The 16,029-nt window shown below is 45.2% G+C and overlaps 1 protein-coding gene across 2 annotated transcripts in view; it reads right to left on the reverse strand.

Annotated features, from left to right (window-relative positions):
* Nucleotides 1–1,438: 1,438 nt before the first annotated feature.
* Nucleotides 1,439–16,029, reverse strand: part of LOC142257220 (interferon-inducible GTPase 5-like) — an 84,455-nt gene continuing 69,864 nt past the window's right edge. Inside the window, exons 1-2 of one of the 2 annotated variants that reach the window (XM_075329367.1) lie at nt 10,634–10,770; nt 1,439–2,780 (exon numbers count right to left, since the gene is read on the reverse strand). In XM_075329367.1, the coding sequence (XP_075185482.1) occupies nt 1,570–2,766 (1,197 nt within the window). In that variant the 5' untranslated portion in view covers nt 2,767–2,780; nt 10,634–10,770 and the 3' untranslated portion in view covers nt 1,439–1,569. Of the gene's footprint in view, nt 2,781–10,633; nt 10,771–16,029 lie in introns of those variants that run through there. The other variant, XM_075329368.1, reaches the window with a different exon arrangement.

The raw sequence follows: 16,029 nt of genomic DNA on the forward strand, positions 1-16,029 counted from the left end.
GTCCTGTACCCTGTCGTGCTCGGTACCGATGCGGTTACTGGACTTTCTGGTGCCGACCGTCCTCCAAGACTAAGTCAGTACACCCCTTTCCAATACCCTGCGATCGGGTCTCCGACTACTCTGGTCCCTGACCACCGTCTGCGACCCAACCTAGGTCTCTCCCTGGAGTTACAACTCCCCAGCTCCTCACTCTCTGAGGGCTCTCACTGGACTCACTAAGTCCCTCCTACCAGTCTACCTGACCCCTAGGTGGGTTGCCCTTTTCCAGCTAGACCAACCCACTGGTGTGTCTGACAGGTCATGATGTGAGGTGTGGTTGGGATTTGTGGTGCTGATGGGTGTGATACCCGTTTTAAGGAACCTGGAACCACGGGGGTAGGTCCTGCACCATCGAAAGAGAAGATGCAGTCCCTTGTGGCACCCTGATATAGTCAGGGGCGCCACATTGGCAATCGGGGTGATAAGGAGATAATAGCAGCTCATAGCTGCCACTTATTCCTGGATTAGTGATGGCAGGCGTCTATGACACCCCATCACTCATCTGTAAGTGAAAATAAATAAACACAAACACCCAAAAAATCCATTATTTGAAATGACAGACAAAAAAGCCTCCTTTGTCACCACTTTATTAACCCCCAAAACACCCTTCAGGTCCAACGTAATCCACACAAGGTTCCACGACGCTTCCACGTCACTCAAGTTAGCCACACCCACAGCTGGAGTCCTCCACCTGTGACAGCAAATCACTCAAGTGACTGAAGTGAGCCGCGTGATCAGAGGGATCCCACTCAGATGATGTGCGGTCACAGGTGGAGGGCTTCAGCTGTGGCTAACCTGAGTGACGTCACCGCTGATTGCGCGGCTCACATCAGTTACTGCATGGAGCACACAGTGGGCAGTCATGTTCTATGGCGCTCGCTGTGAGCTCCAGATGTAGCAGTGGTGCAAGTGTCATGGGACCTCGTGTGAATTACATTGGACCTGCAGGTATTTTTGGGGTTAATAAAGGGGTAAAAGAGGGTGGCTGTTTTGTCTTTTATTTCAAATAAAGGATTTTCTGAGTGTTTGTGTTTATTTACTTTCACTTACAGATTAGTGATGGGGGGGAAATCTCAGACACCTGCCATCACTAATCTAGGACTTAGTAGCTACTGTGGGCTGCCATTAACTCCTTATTACCCCGATTGTCACCACACCAGGGCAACGGAAAGAGCCGGATCCAGTGAGAGAATTGGTGCGTCTAATGGATGCGCAACTTCTGGGTTGGTTGCAGGCTGCTATTGTTAGGCTGGAAGGGCCAAATAACCATTGCCCTTCCCACCCTAATAATATCAGCCCCCAGTTGTCTGCTGTACCTTGGCTTGTTTGCAGCATGCGCACATAGCCTTATATTTTCCCTTGAAGATGCTCACTTTAAATGCACGATAGCACACGTAGATAATATAAAATGTTTATTGCCTCACATTAATAAATCATTAAATCATTTTTAATAATTGCTTTGTCGATTTTTTTTCATTGTATCCCATATCTGGTAGTTTTTTCTATACTTTATCTATTGAAAAAAAATGCCTAAACGGGTGACTCCAATGCCTTCATAAGAACACGATTGGCATCTTCAGCAATCTCTTTAAGAAAGCCAGAGAGCATCCAGTAAGTGGTACCAAAGGAGATGCCCCCAGCTGCCATGCTACCGAGCATTGGAATATTGCTAGCAGCATACTCAACAATCATGAGACCCCCTGTGACCCCACTTTTTAGTAAAGTGGTGACAAGCTCTTTATTTATCTCTTTTATGACCAGAGGGGACTTGATCACAGATTTTAACTCGTTGACATCTTTACCAAACTTGTCGGCCAACTTTTCCAGAGATTTTTCATCTAAGCCGAATGCATTCTTATAGTTTATCATGGCTTTCACCAGGATTCCTATGTCACAAGCTACAGACAGGCCTGGTATTGGGACTGCAGCCACTCCACCAGAAAGAAGAGACAACTTCCATATGTCCTTCTTAAAAGCCTGACGCTTCTTCTCAAGGACCGGCAGAGAAATGTTGGGTAGAGAGATCAGGAATATGTGCCTCTTGTGTTCTGGAAGCTCCTTTTCAAGAGTGTCCTGCATTATGTGAAAGTCGAACTTGTCCAGTTCCAGGAATGAGAGGAGAAACACTTGGGGCTCGGTGATGTCCCCATCTCTGAGACTTTGAATGCAGTTATTTCTTATTTCATTGAGCACGTTCTCTTCATTGAATGTCTTCTTCCTTCGGACCTGAGAGGCATGCAAGTCAGAGTCAACTTTGGATCTCACAAAGTAGAATTTCTTGTTCATAGCTTGTACCGCCTTCGCTAGGTCAATGTCGTTTTTCTTAAATCGTTCTGATGATAGGATGATGAAAAAGTCGTAACGACTGAAATCAACAGATTGAAGATAACTGTCTGCAGCAAAATTGGGAGTTCCTATTCCTGGAAGATCCCAAACAGTTACATTAGGATACTGGGGATGGTTGTATGGAGTTGGCTTTCCTGTTGTCTCCACCACACCAGTTTTGGCTGAACCTTCTTCTTCATCATCCATGCCACGGATGGCATTAACAAAAGTGGACTTTCCCGTTCCTGACTCTCCTGTGATAGCAATGTTCAATGGAGCATTTTCTATATCTCTGAGGGACTCGCTGAGTCTTTCAGTTGCTGTACAGAGGTCACCTTCTTCTAAAGCGGCCCGAATGTCCTGCACTTCTTCATCACTGATGATTTCGAAAGAGGAATCCATTTTCAGTTATTATTCTGGAGAAAAATGAAAAACAAATTGGTGAGAAAAGAATTCTTTCTCACTAGAATCTGACCTATCTCTACATTTTCTGGTCAAGAATATAGAAAAACAAGGTCAACACTATTATCTTTGGTTACTGCAAGCTGGACCACCAGAGTATTTGAGGATTCTCTACTATAGAAACCATGCTCTACCAAGACACAATGATGTAATCTTTCCAAAATTTAGTTTGATGATCTTTCATAACTTAGTTTTAGGAGCCTGTCTAAAGAAAGACCTTGTCTGGTCAATAATGTTCTGAGCACTTCGAACTCCACCATTTCTGAAAATAAAGGGGCCTACAAACCTAGTGCTATGTCTGCTTTTGTAATATTTCCATGTGTATTCAATAAAAACACACTAGGTCAAAGTGAAATGTGGGTTGAGTTGAACAGATATAGGAATTTTTTTTTTGTCCATCTCAGCCTTTGACTTCTTCATAAAAGTGCTTCTCGACCCATAAAACTTTTGGTTTTCTCATGAATATTCCTGTTAATATGCTCCCAATTTGTCCTAATCTGCAGTGTATTCGCTCTACTGTTCTTCATATTTGAGCCAGGGTAGAAGTTTCAACCATCGTGAGCCATTCTGGAAGCTTTCGGCAGCCGTCCTTGGTCAGCCCGTCATCTACAAACTCTAACCTGTTCCCTTCTCTCTCACTTCCCTGACTATCTCCATGTATTTTGCAGTCCTGTGTGGCTAATTTGCATGATGCACAAGGAGCAGAATTGCTAAATAGAGAAACAGCCACGTAACCTCACACGTGAAACCATGGAGCATGCTTTTTACTATGAAGCTTTGAAGTACGGCTCAAACAAATATCTAGAAATAAATAGAATTTAATATACAATTTACATATTATAAAAATATTTTGTGAAAGCATTTAGTAGAAGTTATAGTATTTGGCTGGTAGGTTCTCACCATCTCATCGTCGTTAACCTTGATGTAATACTAAAAAATTAAAAAAAATAATGAACCTCAAAAATTTGATATTTAGCCGAAGACATACTGTAAAAGTCATTGTAAATTTTCCTGAAGATCACTGGTGTACCTACAGGGGGACTTCAAGGGCGGACATACCATCGGTGCAACCTGTACATCTTCTCGAAGGCACAAGAGGTAAGAGGACCACATCCACCTCCAAAGCAGGAGGAATGATGCATTATCATGAGTTATTTGAAGGCAAAGGGCCCATATATTGTTCTTCAAACAGGCCCTCTTCTGTCTGTGTCCCCTCCTCGTGGTCGTGGTTTTTAAAGGGGTAGAAAATGACCATCTGCGACATACGAAGACACCAATATGGTACCTGGTATGTTGAAGATCCTAGCAGATATTTTGTATCCGGGCAGAAGTTTAACCTTCATCTCTACTCCTAATTTAGAGGCGTTCTCTACTTTGGAAACCCTTATTGTACTGGGATTTTCTGATAAACAGTTGATTCCAGCGGTTTTTCAATTGGGACAAATTATGATTAGTTCTTTTTGCCCAGTTGGCTGATTGCCGAGTGCACTTTCTCCCCTTTAATGGCGTTGCATGGAAAATACATCAAGACATTATTGGTCTACCAGATAGATGATAGGTCCTTTCAGGGTTCCCCTTTTTTTTGTTTGAACACACATGTCTCTCCAGCTGTTGAGGAACTACAACTATCCTCATGAAAGTTGTAATTCTCCAACAGTTGCAGTGTGGAAACCATTGTCTTAAGGGTGCTTTACACACTGCGACATCGCTAGCGATCTCATTAGTGATGTGACACGCCAGATCGCAGATGCGATCTACCGGTGCTATAAAAACGACCTATGTGCGATCTCGGCAGATCACATATGCGATTTGGCGTGTCACATCACTAATGAGATCGCTAGCGATGTCGCAGTGTGTAAAGCACCCTTTAGTCCGTATAAAAAAAGTTGGGCCCAAGAATATCAACTGTCCTTTTCATAATCGCTCTTTTTCTAGAGTCTCCACCATGAGTTCAAAGTCACATTTGTCCATTTCTAGACAGGACAAGTGGAAGACAATGGGTTGCTTCCAAGGAGACCAACTGGCCTTCTCATAATCACTCTTTTTCTAGGGTCTCCACCATGAGTTAAAAGTCACATTTGTCCATTTCTAGACAGGACAAGAGGAAGACAATGGGTTGCTTCCAAGGAGACCAACTGGCCTTCTCATAATCACTCTTTTTCTAGGGTCTCCACCATGAGTTAAAAGTCACATTTGTCCATTTCTAGACAGGACAAGAGGAAGACAATGGGTTGCTTCCAAGGAGACCAACTGGCCTTCTCGTAATTGCTCTTTTTCTAGGGTGTCCACCAACAGTTCAAAGTCACATTTATCCATTTCTAGATAGGACAAGAGGAAGACGTTGGGATGCGTCCAAGGAGACCAACTGGCCTTCTCATAATCACTCTTTTTCTAGGGTTTACACCAACAGTTCAAAGTCACATTTGTCCATTTCGAGACAGGACAAGAGGAAGACGATGGGTTGCGTCCAAGAAGACCGACTGTTCTCACAATCCCTCTTTTTCTAGGGTCTCCACCAACAGTTCAAAGTCATATTTGTCAATCTCTAGATAGGACATGAGGAAACGATGGGATGCGTCCAAGCAGACCAACTGTCTTCATAATCGCTCTTTTTCTAGGGTCTCCACCAAGAGTTCAAAGTCATATTTGTCCATTTCTAAACAGGACAAGAGGAAGACGATGGGTTCCTCTACTCCACTGTCTTTAAGACATGTGATACAGTTATCTCGTATCTCATGTAATATTCTCCTCTCGTTGTACGTCCTACGTCTACGAAGCTTGCTGGCTTTTAAGTCAGTGTCTATTTTGTTCCTTACAAAGTAGAGCTTCTTCTTCATAGAACAGATCTTTTTGGCCAGTTCCATGTCGGAGTGCCTCACCCGCTCAGAAGCTATGATAATAAATAAGTCATACTGATCATAGTTGATTGATTGGGTCATACATTGAGAAGTTCCTGTACCGGGGAGGTCCCAAAATAACAGATTTCTCAATATGGGATGTGGATAGGCGGTGGGCTCCATGGTGGTTTCCACTACGCCGGTTTTAGCAGCATTTTCTTCTTCATCATTGTGAAGACCACGGATGGCATTAACAAAGGTGGACTTCCCAGAGCCCGACTCTCCCATTATCGCAATGTTTATTAGGGGGCTTTTAATGTCCATTCCTCCTGGGTTACAAGCACTACTTTCCTGAGTGGCACTGTTCACACATTCTGTGTCGCACAAGGTGCTCTCGTGTAGCGCTCTTATGATGTCTTCCACTTCCTTTTCGCACAAAGCACAGAATATTTCATCGGTGTACATATTTCCTCGTTAATCAGACTTTGGAGAGAAAATAAGGTTCAGTGTTTTGGAACTGATCACTTTCAACACATTACAACTTATAGTGAACCTGAGTTACGACTTGTATTTTGCTCAAGAGCTGCACTTACAATTATACAGCCTTCAGAGCTGAAATCGGTCAGCACTTCCTGCTTGTATAGTGCCTGCATAAAGTTTGCTTTGGTGATAGACCCTCTGGGAAGTGCACAGTCACTATATGGACACCATTCTAGTTTCACCAAGCTGTTAGGGGTGCGTCCAAAGACAAAGCAGAATAGTGAATGCAGCTCTGGATATAATATCGAAGGTAACTCAGGATCCTCTGTCTTGAGAACAGTGCCCCTACACCATCATAATGCCCTCCTCATAAACACCTTTGTCTCCTGTACAGTGCCCATACACAATCATAATCTCTCCACGTAACTACCTGTGTCTCCTGTACAGTGCCCCTACACCATCATAATAACCTCCTCATAAACACCTTTGTCTCCAGCACAGTGCCCCTACACCATCATAATACCCTCCTCATAACCTCCTGTCTCCAGCACAGTGCCCTTACACCATCATAACTACCTGTTTCTCCAGCACAGTGCCCTTACACCATCACAATACCCTCCTCATAACCACCTCTGTCTCCAGGACAGTGCCCCTACACCATCATAACACCCTCCTTATAACCACCTGTGTCTCCTGTACAGTGCCCCTACACCATCATAATGCCCTCCTCATAACCACCTCTGTCTCCAGCACAGTGCCCCTACACCATCATAATGCCCTCCTCATAACCACCTCTGTCTCCAGCACAGTGCCCCCTACACCATCATAATGCTCTCCTCATAACCACCTCTGTCTCCAGCACAGTGCCCCTACACTATCATAATGCCCTCCTCATAACCACCTCTGTCTCCAGCACAGTGCCCCTACACCATCATAATGCCCTCCTCATAAACACCTTTGTCTCCAGCACAGTGCCCCTACACCATCATAACACCCTCCTTATAACCACCTGTGTCTCCTGTACAGTGCCCCTACACCATCATAATCTCTCCACGTAACTACCTGTGTCTCCTGTACAGTGCCCCTACACCATCATAATCTCTCCACGTAACTACCTGTGTCTCCTGTACAGTGCCCCTACACCATCATAATCTCTCCACGTAACTACCTGTGTCTCCTGTACAGTGCCCCTACACCATCATAATCTCTCCACATAACTACGTGTGTCTCCTGTACAGTGCCCCTACACCATCATAATCTCTCCACATAACTACGTGTGTCTCCTGTACAGTGCCCCTACACCATCATAATGCCCTCCTCATAACCACCTCTGTCTCCAGCACAGTGCCCCTACACCATCATAATGCCCTCCTCATAACCACCTCTGTCTCCAGCACAGTACCCCCTACACCATCATAATGCTCTCCTCATAACCACCTCTGTCTCCAGCACAGTGCCCCTACACCATCATAATGCCCTCCTCATAACCACCTCTGTCTCCAGCACAGTGCCCCTACACCATCATAATGCCCTCCTCATAAACACCTTTGTCTCCAGCACAGTGCCCCTACACCATCATAACACCCTCCTTATAACCACCTGTGTCTCCTGTACAGTGCCCCTACACCATCATAATCTCTCCACGTAACTACCTGTGTCTCCTGTACAGTGCCCCTACACCATCATAATCTCTCCACGTAACTACCTGTGCCTCCTGTACAGTGCCCCTACACCATCATAATCTCTCCACGTAACTACCTGTGTCTCCTGTACAGTGCCCCTACACCATCATAATCTCTCCACGTAACTACCTGTGTCTCCTGTACAGTGCCCCTACACTATCATAATCTCTCCACATAACTACGTGTGTCTCCTGTACAGTGCCCCTACACCATCATAATCTCTCCACATAACTGCCTGTGTCTCCTGTACAGTGCCCCTACACCATCATAATCTCTCCACATAACTACCTGTGTCTCCTGTACAGTACCCCTACACCATCATAATCTCTCCACGTAACTACCTGTGCCTCCTGTACAGTGCCCCTACACCATCATAATCTCTCCACATAACTACCTGTGTCTCCTGTACAGTACCCCTACACCATCATAATCTCTCCACGTAACTACCTGTGTCTCCTGTACAGTGCCCCTACACCATCATAATCTCTCCAAGTAACTACCTGTGTCTCCTGTACAGTGCCCCTACACCATCATAATCTCTCCACGTAACTACCTGTGTCTCCTGTACAGTGCCCCTACACCATCATAATAACCTCCTCATAACCACCTGTCTCCTGTACAGTGCCCCTACACCCTCCTTATAACCTCCTGTGTCTGCAGCATATTGCTGCACCATCATAATACCCTTCTCATAACACCCCTCTGCACATCACAATTCCCACTACACCATCATAATACCCTCCTCATAACCACCTGCATCTGCAGCACAGTGCCCCCTACACCATCATAATACCCTCCTCATAACTACCTGTCTCCAGCACTGTGCCATTACACCATCACAATACCCTCCTCATAACCACCTGTGTCTCCAGCACAGTGTCCCCTACACCATCACAATACCCTCCTCATAACCACCTCTGTCTCCAGCACAGTGCCCCTACACCATCATAATACCCTCCTCATAACCACCTCTGTCTCCAGCACAGTGCCCTTACACCATCACAATACCCTCCTCATAACCACCTCTGTCTCCAGCACAGTGCCCCTACACCATCATAATAACCTCCTCATAAGCACCTCTGTCTCCAGCACAGTGCCCCTACACCATCATAATACCCTTCTTGTAACCACCTGTCTCCAGCATGGTGCCCCTACACCATCAAAATAACCGCTTCATAACCACAGTACCCCATCACCTCACACCCATAGTCTCCCTATCACTGCCAGTGTGCCCCCCTACAACATCATTATACCTGTCTCATAACCACAGTACTCCATTATCAGTACAGTCCCCTCATTATAATAGTCACCTGACACCCATAGTCCCCCCATCACTGCCAGAGTGCCCCCTACAACATCATAATATTCTTCTCATAACAACAGTACCCGTTTCCAATATCTTACCCCTTACGTCATAATAACTCATAACCATAGGACCACCACCACCGCTACATTGCCCCATCATAATATGCACAGCAATAGTACCCCTATTACCGCCTGTGGGGCCTATACAAAGTCATTATACTCTTTCACCTCCATAATAAACTCCTAACACTACCGCAGTATACCACAAAGTCATATTAACCTCCACCATTACTACCGCAGTACCCCACAGTCATTTTACCCTACACAAACACTACAGCAGTACCTCATAAAGTCATATTACCCTCTTCCATTACTACCGCAGTACCCCATAAAGTCATATTATCCTCCACTATCACTAACGCAGTACTCCACAGTAATTACACTCTCTTCATAGACACAGAACCCTAATCACCTCTACAATAAACTGTCCCATCACCACCGCAGTACCCCACATAGTACTATTACCCTCCACCATAACTTCTGCAGTACCATACGAAATCATATTACCTTTCACCATTACTACCACAGTACCCCACAGTCATTTTGGGCTCCACCATCACTACCACAGTACCGCGCAGTCATATTTCTCTCCACATCACTATCGCAGTACCCCATAAAGTCATATTACCCTCCACCATCACTACCACAGTACCACACAGTTATGTTACCCTCCACCATCACTACCAAATAACCCTAAAGTCACATTACCCTCCACTATCACTACCACAGTACCCCACAGTCATATTACCCTCCACCATCACTACCACAGTACCCCACAGTCATATTACCCTCCACCATCACTACCACAGTACCCCACAGTCATATTACCCTCCACCCTCAATACCACAGTACCCCACAGTCATATTACCCTCCACCATCACTACCACAGTACCCCACAGTCATATTACCCTCCACCATCACTACCACAGTACCCCACAGTCATATTACCCTCCACCGTCACTACCACAGTACCCCACAGTCATATTACCCTCCACCGTCACTACCACAGTACCCCACAGTCATATTACCCTCCACCGTCACTACCACAGTACCCCACAGTCATATTACCCTCCACCGTCACTACCACGTACCCCACAGTCATATTACCCTCCACCGTCACTACCACAGTACCCCACAGTCATATTACCCTCCACCGTCACTACCACAGTACCCCACAGTCATATTACCCTCCACCGTCACTACCACGTACCCCACAGTCATATTACCCTCCACCGTCACTACCACAGTACCCCACAGTCATATTACCCTCCACCGTCACTACCACGTACCCCACAGTCATATTACCCTCCACCGTCACAACCACAGTACCCCACAGTCATATTACCCTCCACCGTCACTACCACAGTACCCCACTAAGTTACAGTACCCCTCACACCCTATTGCCACTTTACGTCTTCCACAGTAAAGCGCGCTTGTCTTTACCTCGAGTAGCGTCGCCGTCTTGTCCTCTGAGTTCTGCCACTTCTGATTCTTCTATTCTTTTATCTGTACAAAGGATCAAGTTTCTGTTTCAATTCTTTGAAAACTGAAACCGAAACCACACAACTTTCTTGTTTCCTTTCTCTCTTTTACTTTTTTTTTTTTTCCCATCAAGGAAAGGGAAACCTTTATCTCTCCTGCCATCTGCTGACAGGCTACATAAATGCAAGGGAATGCACATATGGGAAAGTTCTCCTTAAATCTTAACCCCTTAAGGACTTTTCCAGTTTTAGCCTTCAGTGGGATTTGGGGAAAAAATTTTTCTTTTAATTATTTCTTTGATTATTGCATTTCTTAATGTATACTATTTGTCATTTACAGATGCAACAATAGCTATATATATATATATATATATATATATATATATATATATATATATATATATATATATATATATATATATAATTATTTTATTTATTTTTTTTTCAATTTATTTTTATTATTTTTTTATTTTTATTTATTTATTTAATTTTTTTTTTATATTTTATTGTATTATTTCCCCAATAATTGGTATTACTTACAAGATGACTTGAAAATGTTCCCCTAAATAATAAGAATTCTCAGGTCTTTCGACATCTTGAGCTGGAACAGCACAGCTCCGTCTAGTTGTTGTTCCTGGAATTGCAGCTCAGGTCACATTCACTTCAATAGGAGCTGAGCTGTAGTACCCAAGGACGGCCATTACATACTGTAAGAAGCTGGAACAGCACAGCTCCATCTAGTGGTCATTCTTGCAATTGCAGCTCAGGTCATATTCACTTTAATAGAAGCTGAGCTGTTTTACCCAAGAACAGCCACTGCATAGTGCAAGAAGCTAGAACAGCACAGCTCCGTCTAGTGGCCATTCTTGGAATTGCAGCATAGGTCACATTAACTTCAATAGGATCTGAGCTGTAGTATCCAAGAACGGCCACAGCGTGGTGTAAGAAGCTAGAACAGCACAGCTCCATCTAGTGGCCATTCTTGGAATTGCAGCATAGGTCACATTAACTTCAATAGGATCTGAGCTGTAGTATCCAAGAACGGCCACAGCGTAGTGTAAGAAGCTAGAACAGCACAGCTCCATCTAGTGGCCATTCTTGGAATTGCATCTCAGGTCACATTAACTTCAATAGGAGCTGAGCTGTAGTACTCAAGAACAGCCACTACATAGTGCAAGAAGGTGGAACAGCACAGCTCCATCTAGTGGCCATTATTGGAATTGCAGCTCAGGTCACATTAACTTCAATAGGAGCTGAGCTGTAGTACCCAAGAACAGCCACTACATAGTGCAAGAAGGTGGAACAGCACAGCTCCGTCTAGTGGTCGTTCTTGGAATTGCAGCTCATATCACATTCACTTCAGGAGCAGCTGAGCTGTAGTACCCAAGGATGGCCACTGTGTAGTGTAAGAAGCTGGAATTGCACAGCTCCATCTAGTGGTCGTTCTTGGAATCGCAGCCCACATCACATTCACTTTAATAGAAGCTGAGCTGTTTTACCCAAGGACAGACACTGCGTAGTGTAAGAAGCTAGAAGACCACAGCTCTGTACAGTATTTCCTTGGATCCCGCTAGCAGCTGATCGGCGGGTTGCTTTTGTTAATCGCCCATTGATCTGATATTGATGACCATCCCTGGGCCTGGCCTTCAATATCTTAATAGTTGACAACCTCTTGAATAGTTTTTTATACATGGCAGACCTTCAAGCTTGCCTATTCTTAGACCTTCCACTACTGTAGCACCCTGTCATCGTGTTGTAAGAGAGTTGATGATGTGACAGAGGGAGCGCTCTCCTTCTGTCACACTTCTTAGATGCTGTATTTGATGTTGACCGCAACATCCAAGAGGTTAAATATGCGATACACTTACAAATATTTGAAATTATAAATTCCAGACATTTAAATCCAACCCCAAGAACACCAAGGAATAACGCTCAACAACCAAAGGTCTTTCCTGTTTGTGCATGGATTTTGCTGACCACAGTCACCATTGCAGTTTGGTTGGCTAGATTGTCATTATAATATCAAGACTGTTGGTGAGTATTGGTCAGGATCACAGTTGTCCTCCGTAGTCATTACTTGGCACGTACACCCGGGGACGCGGCATCATCAACGTGTGAAATAACTGGAGAGTAAGAACATGGCTACTACTCCAGCGTCATCTCCACCTCCGGCTTCTAAATCTGTCCGGCTGTAATGTAATATCCTGCCTTCTCCGCGGATCAGATTCATCTCTGTTGCTAATTTCCTTCTGTTTAGTAGTTAATGTGCGTCTGTGCTTAAGACGTTGTGACAAGGACGGAGCGAGGCCAATGCAGGGTGCAGGGTTTATATAAAGAGCTGTAGACGATCCCCCGCCCCGCACCCGGTCACCACCACCTGTGCTTCTCAACTCTGACATTCAACACATCCAAAGAAAGACGAAGGCCGTGTCACCTCCTCAAAATAAACCCTCGCATCATTGCTGGAGCTCCTCCGCTCACTACCATGAAGATTGGACACACTTTCCAAGATTTCAATCCAAAAGTGTGGAACATTTAAGCCTCGGAACACCCCCAAAATTGCCCCCAAAAATGCACCGTTAAGATAAAGTAACAGCCGATAAATCAAAACTTGTATAAAAGACACCTGTTCACTCACTCAATCAATCACCCATGGCCAAGACCAAAGAGCTGTCTAAGGACACCATGGACAAGAGTATAGACCTGCATAAGGCTGGGATGGGATACGAGACAATTGGCAAGCAGCTTGGTGAGAAGGCAACAACTGTTGGCACAATTATTTGAAAATGGAAGATGACTGTCAATCTTACTCGGTCTGGGGCTCCATGCAAGATCTCGCCTCATGGGATAAAGATGATTCTAAGAAAGGTCAGGAATCTCAAATTGTTTAATATTTAAGCCTTGGAACAGCCCCAAAAGTGCCCTCCAAAAATGCACCGTTAAGATAAAGTAGTAGCCGATAAATCAAAACTTTTATAAAAAACACCTTTCCACTCACTCAATCACACTCCAACCTCTTCACCATGATCAAGAACAAAGAGCTGTCTAAGGACACAAGGGACAAGAGTATAGACCTGCATAAGGCTGGGATGGGATACAAGACAATTGGCAAGCAGCTTGGTGAGAAGGCAACAACTGTTGGCACAATTATTAGAAAATGAAAATGACTATCAATCTTATTCGATCTGGGGCTCCATGCAGGATCTCGCCTCGTGGTGTTAGAAAGGTCAGGAATATCAACTTTTGGAACATGTAAGCGCTGGAGCACCCCCAAAATTGCCCCCAAAAATGCACTATTAAGGTAAAGTAACACCCGATAAATCAAAACTTGTATAAAAGACACCTTTCCACTCAATCAATCACACTCCAACCTCTTCACCATGGCCAAGACCAAAGAGCTGTCTAAGGACACCAGGGCCAAGAGTATAGACCTGCATAAGGCTGTGAAGGGATACAGGACAATTGGCAAGCAGCTTGGTGAGAAGGCAACAACTGTTGGCACAATTATTAGAAAATGAAAATGACTATCAATCTTATTCGATCTGGGGCTCCATGCAGGATCTCGCCTCGTGGTGTTAGAAAGGTCAGGAATATCAACTTTTGGAACATGTAAGCGCTGGAGCACCCCCAAAATTGCCCCCCAAAATGCACTATTAAGGTAAAGTAACACCATGTCAGGTTTCCGGGTTTTCCAGTTCTCTTTTGACAAAAGCTTGCCCTCGGTTAACATGGAGTTTACTGTTCTGTTGCCCTACTTCCTGTCCAGCTGCTTAAAAGGCCGCCTCTAAGCCTAGTCCAGTGCCTGAGTATACTGCTTGCTGTGTGCTCCTGCCTTGCTGCTTCTAATTCCTGATTGCCTTTGGATCCTCCTGAAAGAATACCGACCGACTCTGGACCATACCCGGTTTCTTCAAGCTGTGCCTGGACTCCGTCTGCCGTCTGTGGTCAGCACTTCTGCCCGGTTCCTTCCGGTTTGTAACCACTCTGGACTTTCATCCCGTACGGACACTCCTGGACTTTACCACTTGCCCCTTGTGTCCCGGCTGCTGCGCATTTAGGCCTTCCGGGGTGATTGCCGGACAGTCCCTGTATAGGGGTTCGCTCTGGTGGTCTCCCTGGGGGAGTCCGGTGCGTGGCCCCGGGAATTCCCTTCGCTCCGTTTCGGGAAAGTATTTCGTGTGTTTGTTCTGCTGTGTTTGTTCCGTTCTGTACCTACCGTGGTTACATATTATAAACATCTTGTACCAAGAACTCGTCTCTGGTTGTCATTGCCCTAACGCTATCGAAATCCTCAGAACATACAATAGTATTACATTATACTCCGGCCATAAGAGGATTTCGCTGGGGCAATGACTGAGACACGAGTAGACCAGCTCTTTTCCATGATTAACTCCTTACAGCAGGAGATGGAGGCGGTGCAAACTAAGCTTAGAGATGTGGAGGCACAGCTGGGCCATGATCACCAGGTACTGGGTCCGGCTATTCAGGATTTGCAAGTCAGAGTGGAGGCTCAGGAAGCCGTCCCCACTACGTCCGTATCAGCTGCCGGTATGCCTAGGTTACCCCCATTCCGTTTCAATGGTGACCGTAGTCAGTTTCGTGGATTTGTTAACCAATGTATACTGTTTTTTGATGTACATGCTGATTATTACCGTTCTGACCGGTCAAAAGTGTTATGTATAATCATGTTATTAACCTCACGAGCACTGGCTTGGGCTAATCCCATGATAGAGAATCGGGACATTCGTTTAAATCACCTGGATGACTTTCTGACCGCAATGGCGCAAATGTTTGATGATCCGAATCGCCGTGCTACCGCTGAATCGGCTCTCCTTTCCTTACGTCAGGGAAAGCGTTTTGTCGTTGAATATGCCACTGAGTTCAAGAGGTTAGTGGTAGACACCGACTGGGGAAACAATGCATTATTGTCTGTTTTCAGAAAAGGTTTGTCCGGTACCATCAAGGACGAGTTAGCCCGTTCCGAATCTCCAGGGGATTTTGAACTGTTTCTCCAGCACTGTGTGCGCATTGATACTCGTTTGACGGAACGTAGACAGGAAAAATGGGCAGCTGTAAACCGTGTAAACAACTTTGCGTTTCCTTCCAGAGAACCCGCTCTCAGGACGCCACGGGAGGCCGAGGACATTCCTATGCAAGTGGACTCTCTGCAAAAGCGAGAGCAACGAACGTCGTGAACACCGGCTCCGTGAGCGTTTGTGTTTCTATTGCGGTCAATCGGACCATTTCTTGATCGACTGCCCGAAACGTCCAAATCGCCCAAATAAGGTATTGGCAGCCATGGCAGAGTGTGACAACACGGACGCAGAGTCCGATATCTCTGAGGCAAGTGGACACTTG

The sequence above is a fragment of the Anomaloglossus baeobatrachus genome, chromosome 11 (genome assembly GCF_048569485.1).
Source record: "Anomaloglossus baeobatrachus isolate aAnoBae1 chromosome 11, aAnoBae1.hap1, whole genome shotgun sequence".
NCBI classification, from domain to species: Eukaryota; Metazoa; Chordata; class Amphibia; order Anura; family Aromobatidae; genus Anomaloglossus; species Anomaloglossus baeobatrachus.